This window comes from Triturus cristatus, chromosome 7, assembly GCF_964204655.1.
Source record: "Triturus cristatus chromosome 7, aTriCri1.1, whole genome shotgun sequence".
NCBI classification, from domain to species: Eukaryota; Metazoa; Chordata; class Amphibia; order Caudata; family Salamandridae; genus Triturus; species Triturus cristatus.
The window spans coordinates 1,357,411,518-1,357,433,953 of NC_140590.1; the positions used below are offsets into that span (position 1 = coordinate 1,357,411,518).

Consider the following 22,436-nt stretch of genomic DNA (forward strand, 5'->3'; position numbering starts at 1 on the left):
GATGAGAGGTTGTGCTATGGGAGATAGCGATGTATCGTAGCTACTCATGCCCCAACTACCTGGTTTAAATGTCATAACCAAAGCGTTGTGATCACTATCATCCCGTTCTGACACCCTGAAATCGAGCACCTTGTCCCATGATCTGGTTTCAATAAGAACATAATCTATGATAGAAGTTTGTCCAACTCTATTGAAGGTGGCTCGTCCTGGTCTATCAGAATCAAATCTCCCATTACATGCCCTCAGAGATAGGGAGAGAGTAAGTGCGGAAATCTGAAGAACCAGAGGGGTCCAGGCTTTGACCTTGGGAATCATAGGATCGGGAATATTTTGGTATTCGTTTTCGGCGGTTGGATCGTCTAGGACCGACACACTAAGTGGTTCATATTGGCAATTTAAATCGCCACCCACTATCAAGGAGTATCCAGGATCCAGGGACAAAATACATTTATTTAGCTGTTCAATGACATTGGATTCCCGGCCACCCCGGGAAGGTCTAGAATAAACATTCAGGAGAGCCAGATGGATGTTGTTAGGCAACTCGAGTAAAATGCATTGAATGTCATCTGAATTGGTGTGAAGTTGCCTTGCTAAGTGTTAGACTTGGGGGTCTCTGGTTGGCGCAAGGTTGCCCTTGTGTCAAGCAGGAACCCTCTCCTCTACGTCAGGGCACAGGATAACCCCTTCGGGAATGACCCTTGCTCACCCTCTAGGTGCGTGGCGTGAGCAGCCAAGGCGATTCTTCAGGCGTTGTTGGTTAAGCAATTATAATCACACACACAGTAAACCCATTAATCCCCCCAGAAACGGACACCAGGCTTGGATATGTAGAAAAATACGCTTCTTTATGTAAAAATAGGTATATATATATCAGCAGACTTATCACAAGACCAATAACGTTTTCGCTATGCCACCAGGTTGTAAAAGCAGGCAAATGTTCTTTGTTCGTAGCTTCAAAAGGGATACTTTGTAGTCTCTTGCAAATGTCACTTGTGGTTCCAGTACTTACAGAGATCGACTCCTGTGAACGGGGAAATAAGGCGTTGCGGGCCCCGAGCCCGATACTGGAACCTCTTCAGGGATGTGGAGAGTCGGCACAGGTCGGTGCAACTCTCAGCTTGAGAAGTGGTCTTGGGTCCTCGATCAGCGGGTGTGGGCAGGTAGGCAGGCGCGGCCAGTGACCCTCAGCACGGCGGTGCAGGGGGGTCTCCACAGCGGGGGCGGCGCGGCCTGAGGTGTCCGGGGATAGCGAAGCGGGGTCACAGGGCACGGTCAGTGCAGCTGGATGACCCGGCGTAGATCACAGTCGTCGGACGGTTTCCGGCGGGAGGGGTGATAGCGCGTTCAGCGCGCTCCAGTGGCAGGCGGTGACAGGGGCGCAGGCGGCCTAGCCCGGGGACAGAGAGCGGCTCCGGACGAAGCGGGGCTCTCACGGGGTTGTGGCAGGCGAGCTCCTGAGTGTCACGGCCCTAGGAGGGGCGTTGAGGGGCGCAGTCTCTTTCCAGCGGGATGCACACACGGCTCGAATCGGAGGACGAGCAAAAGCACAGAGAACCCACTGGTCCTGGGGTTCAGTTCAGGGGGCAAGCTCAGATCAAGCCCTTGGAGAATGTTTAAAGCACAAAGCAGCAAAGTCTTTTCAGTAGTCTCTTCCTCTCCTTTCTCAGCAAGGCAAGCAGCAGGCCAGCTCCTCCAGCGTCTTCTTCTCCTTCTAGTCGGGCAGAGGTTCTTTGTGGTAAAACAGGATTCTGATTTCTTAGGAGCCAGGCTCCTACTTTTATACCATGATTCTTTTGTTCTTTAGCGCCAGGGGGCCTGGGCCTGGCTCAGTCCAGTTCTGGAGCACTTTGTTATGGTGACTCTGCTCTTTCCTTTCAGCAGCAGGGCAGAGACATCAGCCGCCCCACAGGGGGCGGCGCCGGCTTTGTGGTGGCAGAGCACAGGTCTATTCAAGAGTCAAGGTGTACTCCTCCCACCCATCCTGGTGTCATCTCCCTACCCACCACCTGGCAGCCAACCTGTCTCTGGGGATTCCCCAACCCTGCTCCTTACTGTTGCTAGGCAGAACACACACACACAGCAGAGGCGGACTGAAATGGTCAGGTCAGTAAATACTAACTTTCTAAAAGTAGTATTTACAAACCCAGGATATTAAAATAAACTTGACTACAAGAAGTATTTTATTATTCTGAGTTCAGGCATACTAAACTTGACATTCTACCATGCTCTCTGAGTCCACTGGGGTCACAGCGTGTAGTGACTCCAGCAGCCCATTCTAGCCTATGGAGAGCAGGTAGCCTTCAATAGTGAAAAACGAAAATGGCTGTAATTCACTACTAAGACAGGCCACACACATCAGGGCATGTCCTACCGTATGCCTACAATGCACCCTGCCCTTGGGCCTACCAGAGGGGTGGCTAATATGTAGGTAAGGGAAGGTTTAGGGACTGGCAAGTGGGGGCACTTGCGCAGTCAGCGCGACGGTCCCCGACCGCGCACAGGGTCTGCGGTGGCGGACCCTAGACACATTTTACACGGCCGCTTTCTGTGGTTGGCGCAACCAGCGCTGCAAGCCCACCAGCAGCATTGGCATTCACAAGCCCTGGCACCCCTGGTGCACTTTACTGGGGACTGACAGTGAATCCAATAAACCAATCAGGAACATCAATTTACAGGTACACTTTACCTAGGGAGCACTTGCACTGCGGCACGGATTAGCCGTGGCGCAGTGCCCTGAGCGGACAACACCAGCAAAACAATCGAGGCACACCATAAAAAAAGTGGAAGGGAAACTCACGCCAAGGTGCCAGGTCTAACACGTGTCCCCTGAAGCTGAAATGTGGGGAGAACTACCCTTGCCCAGGGGGTTCCTCGTCACTAAGGCGGAAATACCTGGACAGACCGTCAGCGTTGGCGTGATCTGTACCAGGACGGTGTTCCACCGTAAAGTCCATACCCTGTAGGGAGATGGACCACCTCAACAGCTTCGGGTTCTCACCCCTCATTTGCATCAACCATCTGAGGGGCCTGTGGTCCGTCTGAACCCGGAAGTGAGACCCAAACAAGTAGGGTCTTAGCTTCTTCAGCGCCCAGACCACAGCAAATGCTTCTCGCTCAATTGCACTCCACCTACTTTCCCGTGGAAGTAACCTCCTACTGATGAAGGCTACGGGTTGGTCCCGCCCTCCTCAGTCATCTGTGAGAGAACAGCCCCTACACCATGCTCTGAAGCGTCTGTCTGTACTAGGAATTCCTTGGAGAAGTCAGGGGCCAAGAGCACGGGCGCCGTGCACATGGCAGTCTTCAGGGTGTCGAAAGCTTTCTGACAGGTGTCAGTCCAGATCACGTTCCTGGGCTGCTTCTTGGAAGTCAGCTCTGTCAAGGGGGCAACAATCGTTCCATAGCCCTTGACAAACCTCCTGTAGTACCCAGTGAGCCCCAGGAAGGCCCTCACTGCGGTCTGCGTCTTGGGGGGTTCCCAAGCCAGGATGGTCTCAATTTTGGGTTGCAAGGGTGCCACCTTGCCACTCCCCACTTGGTGTCCCAAGTACACCACGGAACCCTGCCCGATCTGGCACTTGCTTGCCTTGATCGTGAGGCCTGCTCGGCGCAGAGCCATCAACACTTCCCAGAGGTGGCGCAGACCTCTCTTTGGCCCCATCGGTCAAGGCGATCTGCCAGTACCCAGACGTTAAATCAAACGTGCTGAGGAACCGGGCAGCCCCCAGCCGATCAATGAGCTCATCAGCTCTGGGGATGGGGTGCGCGTCAGTCTTCGTTACTGAATTGAGTCCTCTGTAGTCCACACAGAACCGGAGTTCAGGTGTGGCTCCCGGCGCAGCAGCTTTGGGGACCAAGACCACGGGGCTGGACCAAGGACTGCTGGAGGACTCAACCACCCCTAGCGCAAGCATCTTGGAGACCTCCTCCTTGATGCAAGCTCTGACCCTGTCAGTTACCCTGTAAGCCTTGTGCTTCACAGGTAAGCTGTCTCCTGTGTCCACATCATGGACGCACCAATCTGTGACACCAGGAACCAGGGAGAACCTATCTGGAAACTGCCCCAGCAAGTGGCGGCAATCTTCCTGTTGTTCGGGCGTCAGGGTGGGTGAGAGGTTAACTCCATCCACTGACCCATCTTTCTCGGCGGCCACTAAGAGGTCAGGAAGAGGCTCGGTCTCCTCTTCCATTCCATCATCAGTGGCCAGCAGCATGCCCACTTCGGTCCTCTCTAAGTGGGGCTTAAGGCGGTTAACATGTAGGACCCTCAAAGGGTTCCTGGGAGACTGCATGTCCACCAAGTAGGTGATAGGACTTTTGCGCTCCACAACCTCAAATGGACCTGTCCACTTATCCTGAAGTGCACAAGGCTCCACTGGGGCCAAGACCCACACCTTTTGTCCAGGTTGAAGCTCTACCAGAGTGGCATTCCGGTCGTACCACCGCTTCATCTCCTCCTGGCTGGCTTCCAGGTTTGCCTCAGCAAGTTGCCTGAAACGCCGAGTCTGGTTTCGGAAGGCCAGCATGTAACTGTATACATTCTGGGGAGGTTTCCTGGGAGATTGCTCCCAGCCTTCTTTTACCAAACTCAGAGGTCCTCTTACCGGGTGACCATACAGAAGCTCAAAGGGGCTGAACCCTAGAGACTTCTGTGGCACCTCTCGGTAAGCGAAGAGCAGGCATGGCAAGAGGACGTCCCACTTACGCCTCATTGGACCGTCCAGGCCCATGATCATGCCTTTTAGGGTTCGGTTGAATCTCTCAACCAACCCATTTCCTTGGGGGTGGTAAGGAGTGGTGAACTTGTAAGTTACCCCACACTCCTTCCACAGGGATTTCATATATGTGGATATGAAATTGGTCCCCCTGTCGCTCACCACCTCTAGAGGGAATCCCACTCGGGAGAAAATTCCCATCAGTGCTCGTCCCACCACGGGGGCCGTCACTGTCCTCAGAGGGATGGCTTCAGGGTACCGGGTGGCATGGTCCACCAAGACCAGGATGAACCTGTTGCCCAGGGCTGTCTTGGGGTCCAGAGGCCCCACAATATCAATACCCACTCGTTGGAATGGCGTACCGACCACAGGGAAAGGTTGCAGAGGAGCCTTGTGCTTCCCTCCGCTCTTACCACTTGCCTGGCAAGTCTGACAGGTTCTGCAGTAGGAATCTGAATTCTAGTGCATTTGGGGCCAGTAAAAGTGGGTGACAAGCCTGTCATAGGTCTTGTCCATCCCCAAATGTCCTGCTAACGGCACATCATGAGCCAGCCCCAGTAGGAAGGTTCTGAACTTCTGGGGTACCACCAGCACACGGGCTGACCCAGGTTCAGCAGCCTTAGGCTCGGAATACAGGAGGTCACTCTCCCAGTACACGTAGTGTGTCTTGGCCTGAACACCATTGGCCTGGTCTGCAGCCTGCTGCCGCATACCCACGAGAGAAGGGCATTCTTTCTGCTCCCTGCAGAATTCCTCCCTGGAGGGACCTCCTTCTTGCTGCCAATGGGTCAGCTCAGGCAGGTCTCCCAGTTCGGCAATCTGTTCCCCGGTAGGCTCCAGAGCATCCCCCTCAGGGTCTGCTTCCTCCTGGGCCGTGGGAACTTCGGGGGCCGGTTTCCCGCGCCTCCTGCGCCTTCTCCCTAAGGCCGGTTCCTGGACCTCTCCCTCAGGCTCCAGGACCCTCTCAACACCCCTACCGGCTGCCATGGACCGGGTGGTCACGCACGCCCAGTCGGGTAGACCCACCATCCTCAGATGCGTGGTCTTCTCCACCTTTTCCCAAGGGGAGCTCTCCAGTTCGTTCCCTAGCAGACAGTCTACAGGCATGTCAGTTCTCACAGCGACTTGTAGAGTACCAGAGACCTCCCCCCACTCAAAGGGAACTTGAGCCATTGGACAACGACTCTCTATGTTGTCAGCATTGACAACCCTACAGTAGGCATTGGGTACAATCTGCTCTTGAGACACCAGGTGTTGCCTCACCGAGGTCACGCTGGCTCCTGTATCTCTAAGAGCCTCAACCTTCTTTCCATTGATGGTCACTACTTGCCCATATTTCTTAGTGTTAGAGGGTAAGTAGGTTTCAGGGACCATCTCACTGTCTCCTAGCGAGACTAGGGTCATCTGCCCGGGACCCCCACCCTCCTGAACTGCTACCTCCTCCCCAAAGTTAATACTAGCTACTTGCCGGGGTGGAGCACCAGTGGGTGCGGTCTTACCAAACAGGCGACACTTAGGATCAGAGGCAATGTGACCCGGGTCACCACACCTATAACAATTGAAGGGCCCCTTTGGAACAGGTCTACCTGTCGGGGCCCCGTTCTGCTGCGGGGGTGGGGGAGGCTGAGAACCCTTCTGCTGGTTCCCTTGGGGATTACTTTGGGGGCCTTTTTGGAACCCTTTCTGTTTACCCCTGTCCCCCCACTCTTCTGCTGGGGACCCTGCCCACCTTTGGCGGAGTCTCCCACTTGACCCTTGTGGACCCTGGTGCTGAGCCAGCGGTCCGCCTCCTCAGCAAGCTTCCTCGGGTTGGACAGCTTGCTATCAATCAGGTGCTGGCGTAGCTCAGGAAAACATTGACTGGACAAGTGCTCCCATGCAATTAAATCAAGCAGCCCTTGATAATCATTCACTTTGCTACCCTTCACCCAACCATCCAGTGCTCTGCAGAAAAAGGTTACATACTCCACATACGTACTCTCAGGGATCTTCTTAGTCTCCCTGAACCTCTGTCTATATAGCTCAGGAGTTAACCCATACCTGGTCATTAAAGCTTCCTTCATATGGGGGTATGAGGTCTGGACTTCTAGGGGCAAATCTGACAGTGTGTCACGCCCTTCAGCAAGGAACCTTCCCCACAACCCCGCTCCCCAGTCTTTCTCAGGGACCCGGTGTGAAGACATGGCCACCTCATAGGCTCTAAACCACTGCCCTATGTCATCCTTTCTGAAATACTCCTTTACTACATCTTTGGGGATGTACACCTTGGACTCTACCTGCACCGGTGGAGTGCTGCCACCAGAAGGAGCGGTGTCCAAACTTTTCGCCTTCAGCTCCAACTCCTTCAATCTTATATCATGATCCATTTGGCGTTGTTGTGCCTCCAGGGCCAACTTCTGCTTTTCCATTTCCATTTGTCCTGCCAACTTTGCCATCTCCATTGCATGCGCCCTGTCTGCTGCCCTGTCTGCCAGCTCCTCTGGCGACCGGACTCTGCTGGGCTCCTCAAGGTTGTCGGGTGGGACGATGTCCCCCGCATTCCGTGGGTCTCGTGACTCCTTCCAGGCTCTCAACGCCTTGGTGTACTGGTTCTTCTTCTTGAATCCAGCATGGGGAACTCAGAATTTTACACTGTAGCCTTTGAATTGCTCCGCTGTGTAACCTTCCAGTCTCTCCCAATCCACCTCATCCATTCCAGAAATCACAGAGAGTGCTCTTCCAGTAGAGAGTGAGCCAGGCATGGTTGCAGTAATGGTAGATGTCTCAACAAAGTTCAACAAATAGAAACCTGTGGCTGCGTTACTTGGTCTGCTCTCACTATCTGGTGATTAATAATTCACTGTATGCAAATTACAAATGCAAATCCGAAATCCCAGCCGCTGCCACCAATGTTAGACTTGGGGGTCTCTGGTTGGCGCAAGGTTGCCCTTGTGTCAAGCAGGAACCCTCTCCTCTACGTCAGGGCACAGGATAACCCCTTCGGGAATGACCCTTGCTCACCCTCTAGGTGCGTGGCGTGAGCAGCCAAGGCGATTCTTCAGGCGTTGTTGGTTAAGCAATTATAATCACACACACACAGTAAACCCATTAATCCCCCCAGAAACGGACACCAGGCTTGGATATGTAGAAAAATACGCTTCTTTATGTAAAAATAGGTATATATATCTCAGCAGACTTATCACAAGACCAATAACGTTTTCGCTATGCCACCAGGTTGTAAAAGCAGGCAAATGTTCTTTGTTCGTAGCTTCAAAAGGGATACTTTGTAGTCTCTTGCAAATGTCACTTGTGGTTCCAGTACTTACAGAGATCGACTCCTGTGAACGGGGAAATAAGGCGTTGCGGGCCCCGAGCCCGATACTGGAACCTCTTCAGGGATGTGGAGAGTCGGCACAGGTCGGTGCGACTCTCAGCTTGGTCTTGGGTCCTCGATCAGCGGGTGTGGGCAGGTAGGCAGGCGCAGCCAGCGACCCTCAGCAGGGCGGTGCAGGGGGGTCTCCACAGCGGGGGCGGCGCGGCCTGAGGTGTCCGGGGATAGCGAAGCGGGGTCACAGGGCACGGGCAGTGCAGCTGGATGACCCGGCGTAGATCACAGTCGTCGGACGGTTTCCGGCGGGAGGGGTGATAGCGCGTTCAGCGCACTCCAGTGGCAGGCGGTGACAGGGGCGCAGGCGGCCTAGCCCGGGGACAGAGAGCGGCTCCGGACGGAGCGGGGCTCTCACGGGGTTGTGGCAGGCGAGCTCCTGAGTGTCACGGCCCTAGGAGGGGCGTTGAGGGGCGCAGTCTCTTTCCAGCGGGATGCACACACGGCTCGAATCGGAGGACGAGCAAAAGCACAGAGAACCCACTGGTCCTGGGGTTCAGTTCAGGGGGCAAGCTCAGATCAAGCCCTTGGAGAATGTTTAAAGCACAAAGCAGCAAAGTCTTTTCAGTAGTCTCTTCCTCTCCTTTCTCAGAAAGGCAAGCAGCAGGCCAGCTCCTCCAGCGTCTTCTTCTCCTTCTAGTCGGGCAGAGGTTCTTTGTGGTAAAACAGGATTCTGATTTCTTAGGAGCCAGGCTCCTACTTTTATACCATGATTCTTTTGTTCTTTAGCGCCAGGGGGCCTGGGCCTGGCTCAGTCCAGTTCTGGAGCACTTTGTTATGGTGACTCTGCTCTTTCCTTTCAGCAGCAGGGCAGAGACATCAGCCGCCCCACAGGGGGCGGCGCCGGCTTTGTGGTGGCAGAGCACAGGTCTATTCAAGAGTCAAGGTGTACTCCTCCCACCCATCCTGGTGTCATCTCCCTACCCACCACCTGGCAGCCAACCTGTCTCTGGGGATTCCCCAACCCTGCTCCTTACTGTTGCTAGGCAGAACACACACACACAGCAGAGGCGGACTGAAATGGTCAGGTCAGTAAATACTAACTTTCTAAAAGTAGTATTTACAAACCCAGGATATTAAAATAAACTTGACTACAAGATGTATTTTATTATTCTGAGTTCAGGCATACTAAACTTGACATTCTACCATGCTCTCTGAGTCCACTGGGGTCACAGCGTGTAGTGACTCCAGCAGCCCATTCTGGCCTATGGAGAGCAGGTAGCCTTCAATAGTGAAAAACGAAAATGGCTGTAATTCACTACTAAGACAGGCCACACACATCAGGGCATGTCCTACCTTATGCCTACAATGCACCCTGCCCTTGGGCCTACCAGAGGGGTGGCTAATATGTAGGTAAGGGAAGGTTTAGGGGCTGGCAAGTGGGGGCACTTGCGCAGTCAGCGCGACGGTCCCAGACCGCGCACAGGGTCTGCGGTGGCGGACCCTAGACACATTTTACACGGCCGCTTTCTGTGGGTGGCGCAACCAGCGCTGCAAGCCCACCAGCAGCATTGGCATTCACAAGCCCTGGCACCCCTGGTGCACTTTACTGGGGACTGACAGTGAATCCAATGAACCAATCAGGAACATCAATTTACAGGTACACTTTACCTAGGGAGCACTTGCACTGCGGCACGGATTAGCCGTGGCGCAGTGCCCTGAGCGGACAACACCAGCAAAACAATCGAGGCACACCATAAAAAAAGTGGAAGGGAAACTCACGCCAAGGTGCCAGGTCTAACACTAAGGCGCCCAAGTGAAGAGCAACCCAGGTGGTAAGACCCCCAGATGGTCTACCCCTGCCACTAGTTACTGCTAGTGTGTTAAAAGATACAAAGCCTACCCTTTGGAAATTTTCTAAGGCCCATGTCTCTTGCATTAGGCAGACATCGAAATTATCTATGAAGGTGCCCCAGTCTTCACATATCAATTTGCTCTTAAGGCCTGCCACATTCCATGAGAGCAAGGTGGGACTCTGCTTTGGTTTGCTTATGACTGGGAACTGATCAGCAGCAAAACTAATGGTAAATGGGGAAATGGTTGCCCTACCCGGGATTTCCTGCGCAAGCCCATTTGCCGACCCTTCCGTTTCTGTCAGCCCCCCCAAGACTGTGTACACTTTCGGGACACTACGGTTTGGACGTCAATCAACCTGGTCAAGGGTACTATATCTGTTGATGTGGTAAAAAGCTTCAAGTGGGGGCGGGCAAGATCGATCATGTGCTTGATTTGCATTGAAGGAACAGAGGAGGGGTGATCCAACCCTTTCAAATCTCCGACTCTCTACCCTTCCACTACGAAAAGCGTCGATACCAGAGTTCTGGGGTCCCGGATAAAAGTAGGTGAGTGGGAGGGCTTTGATTGCTGAGTGGGAACTAATTTGGCGACCTATCTGAAATGTGCAGATGTACCTAGCGGTACTTGGATTCCTAAAATTGATTACTCAATCACCTGGAACATCCTTGACTCTATGACCTAGCCAATGTATCCTCCTTACAAATAGTATCTCACTACTGCACTGATTCGGGAGGGGTTTATGGCAATTTAACCAGTGCATACATTTGTTTTTTAAATCGGAGAATGCCTCCCTTGATCCATGATTCAGGGTGGGGACACCAGCAAGAACCACCACATATGGCACAGATTCGGGAGGGAGATCCAAGCAGGGTAGTTTGGGGTCAGAGGGGAGCCCTGGCTGCTTACGTAAGATGTGGTCAGATTCACTTGGCCCATTTGGTGGGTTATTAGTCACGAGGCTGGCCCTGCTCCTTAAGTTCCCTACAACGGGTAATGGGATAAGGTCGTGGGGGACAGCTTGAATGTCATTAGCCAAACCCTGACCCTGCAATGTGAAATGATCCGTTGTAGCTGCCAGTACATTAGGTGGATTGGGAGCGGGGCAGATGGACTCGGCTACATTATCTTTAGTTCCCCCACTATCCCTTGTTCCCTTAGCCCCAGACAATACAGCAACCAAAGATTCCAGATTGGAAAGTCTGTTTTCCATAGAGTCAAGTCTATAACAGATGGGACGACAAGTCGCAATGAGTAACTGTTCCATTCTTAGCCAGAAATCATTGTTCAGTGCAGGGCCCAACTGGGCCTCAGGGCCTCCAACCGTCAAGTCTGTGTTAACCACGGGCTCAGATATTCCGGTGTTTGGCCATTTTTGGGTTTTAGATCTTTTATTGGGCAACACTGTGCCGCCCCGCTTACGTTTCACCACCTTTTCTGTCGATTTAGCATGGGTAGCATCTGTACGTATGGGTTGGCCGGATCTAGTTGTTCCTCCGTGGATCGTGGGTGTAGGAAAACCGGGACCAGAGAAGTCACCTTGTTCAGATAAGTTACAAACATTGCTATTAGCCGTTGCAGCCGCGTTCTCGTTTTCTCTCAGAAACAAGGCATTGGTGTCAAGGGCTGGAGTGGACAAGTTTGTAGCTGCCGGTGACTTTGCTAGAGCGATGTTACCCAGTGAGGAGCGTTTATTAAGCACTTGGTCAAGAGAAAGTCTTTTCTCAGTTAGTGCGATTTCCTTCTGAAGGACTGACGCGGCTCTCGTGATAAAATTGTCCAGGGTTCCAGCCACTCCGGACCCGCAAAGAGACTTCCGGCCCTTCTTCGTACCAGCAGAGGCCATTGCCTGTTATTATGAGATAGTGTAGGGCTGGACGCTTAAACAAAGATATGGCTGGCACGCTTCCAAACACAAGGACTCAGAAGTCAGACCAACACACAGCGAACAACACCTCGCTCACACACTGCTCACCTGAGGAGCCAAGAGATGTGCCCCGTCCCGGCCTCAGTCGGTCTCTGACGGGCTCAGACGGGCCCGCCCTTGTCCCGGGCTTCGCCCGCGCTGTGTTCCGCGCTACGGAAATACGTACACGGAAGTATAAGGATGCGCAGGGGGCGGAGTCTTGAGGAAGAGGCAGTAGCGGGAAGGTGGAGGGCTGCTGGTCCTCGCAGTCCTCAATACAGGGATCCTTTCACACCAACTCCAGCTTCACGAGCGGCCCCCGCGAAGCGGGGGCCGCGAGGATTAAAGTACTGTCCAGGGGCGGGTCTTGAGGAAGAGGCAGCAGCGGGAAGGTGGAGGGCTGCTGGTCCTCGCAGTCCTCAATACAGAGATCCTTTCACACCAACTCCAGCTTTACTCGGTGCTGCTTGACTTCAGAGGAGGATAACACGTGCGAGGAGCTGGTGCCCCCCCTTTCTCCAGTGCTGCTCAATTTTTGTTTTTTAACCACTCTTTGGTGAGCAATGAACCATCTCCTGCAGTCTGGTCTTCTCACAGGCACTGACGCTGCTTTAACGCTGTTTACTCTCCTTTCCACCCCACAGTGGTGCAGTATAATGGGTGGCACAGAAAAATACTTCACTCGTCATTGCTTGCCCGCCTGCCGGTTCTGCCCGTAATGCTTACGGATGCTATTAAGCTGTTGGGGAGAAGGGAGCAAAGAGGAGTAGGGGTGCGGGGGAGCAAGGGGGCAGGAAAGTGGGAGTGTAGAAAGATAGCATTCACTCCACTAGTTGATCCTGCATTGATTTTTAACGTCTTTATCTCACGCATGCATTGTAATCCGAAAGTCATCTCTTTTTTCCAGTACCGATGGCTTTTTGCACGCTTTACCCACCACTCGAAAGATTCACATTCACACATCTCTCCAGGCTCACATTGGTTGCACCAAGAATGACTTTCTCATATTTAGTCAGCCGACTATGAGACATGAACTGTGTCCGGCTCCTTTTAAAAGGATTGCCACATCATGAGGTACAAATACCCGTGCAGGATATCCCATTATGATTCCCTCACTTTGTTCCAGACTTCTACATGTAGCAGCTACTGCTTTCAGGCAACCTGGTAAACCCACAGCTACTGGGTCAAGTGTTGATGAGAAGTATGCAATTGGCCTTCTCAAACGTCCATGTTTCTGGATTAACACTGAAAGTGCACATCCATTTCTCTCACTACAGTACAGCTCAAATTCTTTTTCATAATCTGGCATTCCTAGGACAGGAGCTTCACATAGCCTGTTCTTTAACTCCATGAATGCTGCCATTTCTTCAGGGTTTAATTCCAAGGGGTCTTTCACCTCACTTTTGGTCAATTTAATCAATGGCTTGGCAATCAGGGAAAAATTACTTATCCACTGACGACAATAACCAACCATTCCCAAAAACATTCTTACTTCTCTTTGTGTCATTGGGGCTCTCATTCCCCTGATTATTTTAATCCTGTCAATGGTCACTTTCCTCAGGCCTTTCTCAATGTTATGTCCCAAATACTGGACTTCTTTCTTGCAGAATTGCAATTTGGCTGGAGATACTTTTAATCCTCCATCTGCCAAGTGATTCAGTAGAGCGATGGTGTCTACTTCACAAGCTTCACGTGTTTTTGATGCCACAAGCAGGTCATCAATGTATTGGACCAAAACTGAAAACTGAATTTTCAGGCATTGTTAGACTCTCCAGAGATTTCTTCAGCAATTGATTAAATATCGAAGGGCTCTCTGTATACCCTTGTGGAATTCGGCACCATGCCAAAATTTGCTCTCCAAATCTAAATGAAAAAATTGGCTGGCTGTCATGATGCAACGGGATTGAAAAGAAAGCATGGCACAAATCAATTACTGTATACCATTCTGCATCATGGGGAATCTGATACAAAATCACTGATGGATTTGGCACAATGGGACAGCATGACACAACAATCTTGTTAATTTTCCTCAAATCCTGTACTATTATGAACTTTCCATTAGGTTTCTTCAGTCCCATTATCGGTGAATTACATGGGCTGCTCAATATTTCCCTTAACACCCCCTGCTGGATCATTTTCTCAATCATGGGTGTTATTCCGTCAATTATTTCAGGTGTCAGTCTGTATTGTGGGATGTTTGGGTAAACCACTCCTTCTTTTACAGTAATTTTTACTGGGTCTACATTTCTCATCAGGCCCACATCTTCTCCAGTAAAATCCCAAACTGCTGCTTTCACTGTCTGTTTCAATTCCGGGGGTAATGCATCTGGATTAAACACAGCATATGTTCCCAAAGCCTCACATTCCCTGTTATCCATGGTCATTCTGTATAGGACATCCTCATCTGGTGTTTCAAAGGTTATTCCATCTGGAGTACAGAAAATAGTGCAATTCATCTTGCACAGCAGATCCCTGCCTAGCAAGTTCACAGGACTAGTGTCACACACCACAAATCGGTGCATGTCTGAGAATTTCCCTATTCTAACCCTTACTGGTTCAGTAAGATGAGTTTTTATCTGTGTGTTGGACACGCCAACTACTTTGATTGCTTCATCTGAGAGAGGAAGATTCTTTATATCAGCTGACCTGACAGTTGATCTCGTAGCTCCTGTGTCAACTAGAAAAGTAACATTTTCACCATTGATTTTTCCATCTACAAAAGGTCCTGCCTGGTCTACTTCTAGAGTTGCGCCAAGTACGCACTCTTCCTCCTCTCTTCGGCACCGTCAGATGTCTCCCTCAGAATCACTTCCCTCATCTTTCAGCCAATATTGGGATACAGCGCTTGCGCGTTTTGGCTTGTTTACCTGCTCTTCATCGTAGAACCCCGAATCTTGGCTGTACTTCTGGGATCCTCTTCTTTGTGGCAAGGGTGGTTTTGGCACCTGATTCTGCTGCTTAACAGCCTTCTGCTGTTGCTGATGCTGACCGCACCCCTCACTCTGCACCTGTGAATTCAATGATGGATTGTCATCATTAGTAGACGGTGGATTCTTACACTCGGATTTCCAGTGCCCTAATTTTCCACAGTTGTGGCAAGGGAATTTCTTCTTTGCTTCCTCAATATTTCCTTTCCCTTTTCCTGGGCCAAACCTGGGTTTATTTCCTGGGTTATTTGCTTGTTCAACCAACTGAGCTTCCTGTCTTTCTGCAACTTTCACCTGTGCCCACATTGCCTTTTCTTTCAGTTTCCTTTGCTTCGCCTCAGTCTCATCACTGAAGTATTTTGCATGTCTCAGGATCTCATCAATCTTTTTGCTCTGCCAGTCTACGGTATGCTGCCTTATCATTTCACTGATTTCAGGTCGCAAGCCATATACAAATCTATATACAAAATGGCTCAGGTCCTTGTCACCCAGATGTTCATCCCCACTGAACTGTTTGAAAGCCAGTATTAGTCTTTCATAGTAAGCATGGACTGATTCTTTCACCTCTTGATGTGTTCGATCTATTTTAACCCAGTCTGTTTCCTTGGGGGGTACCTTATTTTTCAAGAAGGCCATAACCTGCTCATACTTTTTCATGACCTCCGGATCTGGAGCTCCTGTCTTTGGATCTCTCGGATATTCTTTAGTGGGCCAATCTATGACTATCTTACATTCTGCCCACAGGTCTGCTGGTACAATTATATCAAACAGACTATTCAGGTCGATCCACAGCACTTTTGACAACTTCACAAATCTGTCGACCTGTCTATACCACTCGACGGGCTTCTCCCTTAGTCGAGGGAAATCATTTGTAAATGACAAGATATCCTGTCTGGTCCATGGGACATGTACATACCCTCCTCCTGGAATCTCCCTCATGGGGTAAGCTGTCACTGCTTTCTCCTTTTCTTTCAGAGGAAATGTCGAGTAAGTTCTGTCTGTTGCATCCTCTCGCTTTCTATACCATCTATCTTTCCATCTCTCCACATCTCCCCATTTTCTCAGCAAAGCAATCATCTCCTTAATCTGCCCTGTTCGGCCTGCATTGTTCAGATTCTCAATGTCCTTATCTGTAAAATCCACTCGGTAAGGCTTTTGTAAAGCTTTTACCTTGTCCATGTCGATCCCCATTTCACTGGCTATTCCTTTCAACCTGTCATGTATGTTCTTTGCTCTCCATGTGATACTCTTACACAGGAATACAATCTCCCCTTCCTGATAATTTTTCAGCGTTTCTGTAGGGATTGTTCCTACAATCAGCTCCTCCATTTCCATACGTAGTCTAGCAACATCAAGTCCCTGGGATTCTTTTTCTTTCCTCTGCAAAGCCTTCAGCCAATCATTCAAATCTTCAGCAGTTATTCCCATGGATTTTTCTGCACCCCCTGGTTCTGTCACCCTTTGTGGTTCTAAGATCGTTCCTCTGTTCCCTTCCACACATCCAGAGTTCAAACCTGAGTTAGTCTGCACATTCAACTCTCCTCCACATATGGTATGTCTCCACTGATTTTCTCCTGTTCTCCACTGATTTTCTCCCGTTCTCATTTCTGCCTGCTCTGGAGGAACAATCAATCTATTGCCCACATATGGCACTGTCAAACCACTTTCACCAGTCCTCTGCTTGTCGAAAATCGGCATAACCGGACCTATTGTCACAGGCACTGTAACTGCCTCAAGATTTTTAGTCAGTTCTCTGATTTTCTCTGTCAATTCAAATGTGGTTCTTGCTAGTTCTCTGGTCTTTTCATCCTCAACTTCATTCTCCCTTTCTCTCTCTCTCTCTCTTTCTCTCTCTTTTTCTCTCTCTCTCTCTCTCTTTCTGCCAGAGAACTACCACTTTTCAACTCAGGGGTCATCACCTCTGTCTTTATAATCCACAGGGTGTCTCTCATTGGGGTAACTGCTGTTCCTACCTCTGGTTCTCGTCTATACGGGGGTGGTCTTTTGTAGAGCATGTCCTCTAGGACATCGTCATCAGACTCATTCGCCCCATACCTTCTTGTTTCTACATTATGTTCTTTCTCTGTACACTTTCTCCCTTCTATCTCCTCTGCTGTTCTTACAGGATATAATCCCTCGGTCATACTGGCATCACGCCATCTTCTCATCCGGTCATGATGGGTTTTCGCGATCATACTTTCGCCCAAACATATACCGGTAATTCCCTCCACTCCTCTGCTTTTCTCGCTCATGCATTTCATCTTCCCATTCAGTTAATGCCTCAAATTGCGTTGGCCGAGGCCGAGGCTCTAGACACATCATCCGCTCCCGTAAGTTCCTCAGTATGGCCAGATTAAATGAGCCATGTTCCGGGAAAGCTAAAACCCCATCCTCTTTAGTATACTTCACCCAGTTATCTAACCAAATACAGGTATGATACCCATACTTCGCAACCGTGAAGGATGCGGGGGTTCTTATCGGGGGAAGTAACTGTCCTTCCCTAGTCACAATATCTTTATCCTTGTCAAACCAGTTCTTAACCTTACTAAACAAGGATTTATTTTTCTTTTCCTCAGCGTGGTAATACATTTTCTTATTTTCCGCAACCCTTTTGTCCTTTCTACAACTGTACAATCTCCTGTCCAATTGCAGCGCGACTCACACTAACGCACCAATCCTGGAGCGTCTACGTCACTAACTCAGTCCACGAATCCCAGCGCGACTCACACCAACGCACCAATCCTGGAGCGTCTACGTCACCCTATGTGTCTCCCAATCCTTGTGCGGCGTACACTAGCACACCAATCACCGTGCTTCCACCGTTTCAACCCACTGTCCAATCACAGCGCGGTCTCCCTGACGTCAGCAGTCGCTGCAGCAGCTCCTGCTCCTGTCTCCTGTCTCTCTCGTCTACCCCTCCTTTACAAAACTACTCGGTAGACTTTGCTTCAACTTCTACGAGTCTGTTAGTTACAACATACAAACATCTCCATTGTCTGCTTCGCTAGCCACAGAACAGCAAAAGACCTTTCCCACGAGAATTCCGCCTTTCCAGAGAGCAGCGCTTACCTCTGCCCTACTACGGAATCGTTACTTCCGTTGATAAAGTAGCACATCCCTCTACTCTACCCTTCTTACAAGCACCAATTAACTGTTTTTCTCCGGAATGCTCCTAAGAGTTTCACAATTAACCAGAATGCCTTCTCATTCACACACTTTCATACCAGAAAAATGTAGTACATTCACACAGAATTCTGTCTTTCCCAAGAACAGCGAACAGTCTGTTCTACTACAGAATTATATCACACGTTAACAAAGCAGCGCTTACCTCTGCCCCGTCCTTCTAACAAGCTCAGAGAATTCCTATTACCTTTCTCGTGATAAGCGTTAACGGAATGCCATAAGGATCCCTGATACCTAAGACCAGAACTTCACAGATAGCCTTCGCTATCATATACACTTCTCTCACACAGAAAATACGTTTCTAATGGCAACACACGGCGATGCTACCTCATCGAACCCAGACAATGCGACGCGCAACTTCAATTGTCACACGTTTTCCCCTGTCTACATACAGGGCCAACAATCCCGCCTTTTCCGAGAGCAGCACTCCCTCTGCCCTACTACGGAACTGTCACCGACTCCCTACGTCCCAGAAGCCGTACCCACTACATAAAACTCAATACAACTTCGACATACAGTGTTAGTACAAATATCAATCAATAATCAACAAGCCTATATACACGCAAATTCGCCAGATCAAGACAATAGTTAACCATCATTCTGCTACCAAGAAACTGGTGCAGATCGGAGCTTCCGAATCCCCTCTACTTCCACGGACTGAGTGATTTCACAGTCACACACGCACACACACATCACACACTGGTGGGGCCCATTACACCAACATTCATCCTACCACTCTATCCGTGCCATGTATAAGGGGAGACACTTTCAATACCTAACCAATCTGCATGTACCCTGAGGTCAATGGCATCAACTAGTTGCTATAGATCTGGTGAAACATTTTAGAACACGCAAATAAATTCAATAAACATGACAATAAAATAACCACCCAACACAGTGATTCAAACAGAATATTGTTTATCTAAAATTATATGAAAAGCCAATTAAATGCAAGATCATTTCTTTCATATTTACCTATTCTGGCTAAAAGTCGTTTTCTAAGTCAGAACCGGTCCTCAGCAAAATAATCAAAGTTTCTAGCCGTCATGTAGAGTCACCGTCCTCTTCTGTCAGCATCGGGACCTTGGATCATCAGTTCGGGAAGAAGTGGCACTAGACCTCTCTAGTCTACTAATATTTATACCAAAATTACATTCCAAAATGTTGCAATCATATCGTACAAAACGGACGAATGGCGGAAATTATGTCGTCTTGGTACATTGGGATACATCAGTACTTTTTCACACACATTGATCGTCTCAAATAATGAATAGAAATAAGGAATCCATAACTAATCCGTTACTTCTACGGATGTCTCTTTTGGATAAATTGTATCCCATTCGTGGGATCATTACAAGTTCATAAAGTCAGTATTTGGCTTGGCAACAAATTTCATGTTAAGGGGCATTTGGCATCTCTCCCGGATATGTCGTCATGATCATGGCTTTTCAGTTTGACAGGAGGGCAAGGTCACAGTCAGCGCGAAGCCTCCTTGCAAATTTTCCATCTACTCAAATACAGGCTGCGGGTGGTAGCCATTTTCTAGCAGGCCACAATGGTCAACTTAAGTAAAAAGAAACACAAGACATAATTACTGCATGGAAATGATTATACAGTGTTATTCCCCTGCTAATACCCTTATGTGTATGTATTTATCTAGCCATTTGCGACATTAAAAGCCATTAATACATATTAATTATAAGCGCAAAACACAATAACATCACATAAGCAACATCTATTTCGTCAATTTGCTCACCAACTTAGTTAATTTATTATTTTAGCCATGCAATAGCATTCCCACGTGTAATTCTTCTGTTAATAAGGTTGGTTAGACAAGACTTGACAAATCTTTAGTAGTTAATAATTAATCAGTAGTACTTTTAATTATAACATACGAAAATGAAACGGGTATTTGGTTTTAAAGTAAAAACCCTGCTCCATCACATGTGGAGATTCATATGTATGTATGAGTACCGCAATTTGTAACAAAAGATTAGAAACTGAAAGCTCTTCACCATTCTCACATCGAGACATATAGTCCCATTCTGTTTGAGAGGGTTGTGCTGTTTTTCAGTCAGTTCTTTACCAGTAGGGCAATTGAGCCATTTGTAATAATCAGGATTTATCTAAAATGAATGTAAAACATGGGCTGAGGTGTATTTTTTGTCCATACTCTCTGCTCATCTTTTCATGTTTTTTTATCTGAAAATGTATATTGAAAGGAGATGTTTGTACACTATAACACTATCGCCGTTTTATTCTAGATCTACAATTTAGACCTGGAGTCAGAGTTCGACAACTTTGAAGACTGGCTGTTTATTTTCAATCTTCTTCGGGGGAAGGCAAGTGAGGACGATGATGATAATGATGAAGACAACTTCATGGGGAAATATAAGGTAACTTGTTCACAAAACACAGTGTAAACATATGTCTCTGCTATGCGGGCGCAGATATCATTCTGGCAAACTCTGCTGGTATCGGTTGCGGGAAGAGTAGCCCTAACAAAAATGGTTGTACAACCGAGATTACTGTACTACATTGCAAATCTTCCCCATTTAAAAATAGGCTCTTCTATCTTTAGAGCGCTTGATGGATGATCTTATATGGCACAATACGTGCCGCAGAGTAGCACTTAATAAGCTTTATCTCCCGGCGGACTGCGGCAGGCTCAGTGTACCTAACTTCAAACAGTGTTACCTGACTTCGCAGCTGCAGTGTGTGGTGTGCTGGTTTGATGGCTGTAATTTGGAGGGCACAGCATCACTCCTCCCCCAATGGTATCTGGATCAGTTGCTAAATATTTCTCATCCTCTCACCAGAGTGCCACTACCTGGCGCACTTCTCCTTCGGGTTGCATACTGATGCTTTTGCAGGACCTTCTTTTCTTACTCCTTGACTTATGCCATGCGCCCCTGCACTTCCCCTACTTGGATATGCCGCAGGAACACACGTAGACCTCCCTAGGGGAACTGGGGCCCTGGCATGAGGTGGGACTAAAAGGTGTAGGTGACTCTTATCAAGATGGGGCCCTCACCCATAGAGGATCTACTAGCTGATGCTGAGCTTCCACCGGGTCAATTCCTCTTGCATGCTTCACTTGTTCAAGTGTTGGGTCAATTCTGGGGAGACATACAGCATGAGTCCCTGCAGCATCTCACTATGCAATACTTGCACGTACTGGGAATATGGGTAGCCACCTGACTCAGTGGCTGGCTTGCTCTCTATGCACACACACAGCCACCCCTCTAACTCTGCTGCGCCAGCACTGGGATACAGACCTGGAACGCAATTGCACAAAGAATGGCAGGCAATTTTAGCTTATCTTGCTCTAGTGTCCCGCAATGCCTGTTTTAAATTTATGCAAATTTATGTTTTGTATAGAGCCTTTTTAACTCCCTGGAAAATTAATCAACATTTTAACCGTACTAACTCTGCCTGTCCCTTTTGCCTTGCCTCTGATGTGGAGCTCCGGCATATGATTTGGTTCTGCCCAATGCTGGCAGAATTTTGGAGGGGTGTCACTACACACCTGACACGATTCATGGGTACCACTGTGGACTACACATTGGAGGTTTGTCAGTTGGGGTCTGAGTCATCGCACTAGGAAAAACAGGGTGGCAATAGGATTTACGGACCTGGCCCTTATATTGGCGAAGCGGCTGATCACCTGTAAATAGAAGGCGGAAACCCCCCTGTCACTTCTGCATGGGTGTTATCCATGATGGCCTGGACACAAATGGAGAGTGCAGCTCTAAATAGGGAGGAGTTGAAAGGTGTCCAAAAATTCCCAATTTATGAAACCTGGGATGCACTCTTAGAGAAGCTCTGTGATGGTGTACAGGGCGCAGACCAATCCCCTTAAAGCTCTCTATGAACCTCCCCCTTCACCCCCCCACTGTGTGACACATGTCCCTGCCAGAGGTCGAGACCCAGCCAGTGTATACAGATGAGCTGTAGGACCACGGTGACCCCCCCTCTTGGCTGCAACCCTCGCGCCACCTCCTCTGTCATATTTTTTATTATTTATTAAGGAGTTTTATATAGCGCTGGCCTGACCCGAGGGTATCGGATCGCTTTACAACAATTTTAATACAAGAGTCACACAGTAAGGCAGAGGTGTACATATTGGTTCGGAAGTCCCAGCGTGCTGTGCAACATTGAGGAAGGAAGTCCTGCAATAACCTTGATGGGTGCACATTGACATTGGGCTGAACCTCTTTCAGGCAGGAGGGAACGAGGAAGGTTCGGGGAGCAGGGAAGAGGTTCCTTGTCTGACCAGACTTCTTGAGTTTGGAGGCCAGGTAGTCTGGTTTCCCTGTGTACAGGGCTTTTTGTGCGTGAGGCAGGCGGTTCTGAAACTGGCCCGCATTTCGACTTTGAGCCATTTTAGTTCTCTGAGTGCGGGTGAGATGTGATCAAATTTCTTAACTCCGCTGACCATTCTGGCTGCTGCATTAGGAGTTGTTTCGAGGGGAGCTAGGTGGGATTTTGCTGTACCGGTGAGGACTGCATTCCCATGGTCGAGTCTAGATAGCTCCAGTGATTGA

General features: G+C 49.3%; 1 protein-coding gene across 1 annotated transcript in view; it reads left to right on the forward strand.

The window, feature by feature from the left end:
- Nucleotides 1–22,436, forward strand: part of LOC146812054 (fer-1-like protein 4) — a 1,053,957-nt gene that overhangs the window by 877,804 nt on the left and 153,717 nt on the right. The window contains exon 34 of the mRNA XM_085619061.1: nt 20,154–20,285. Coding sequence (XP_085475187.1) covers nt 20,154–20,285 — 132 coding nt within the window. The remainder of the gene's footprint in view (nt 1–20,153; nt 20,286–22,436) is intronic.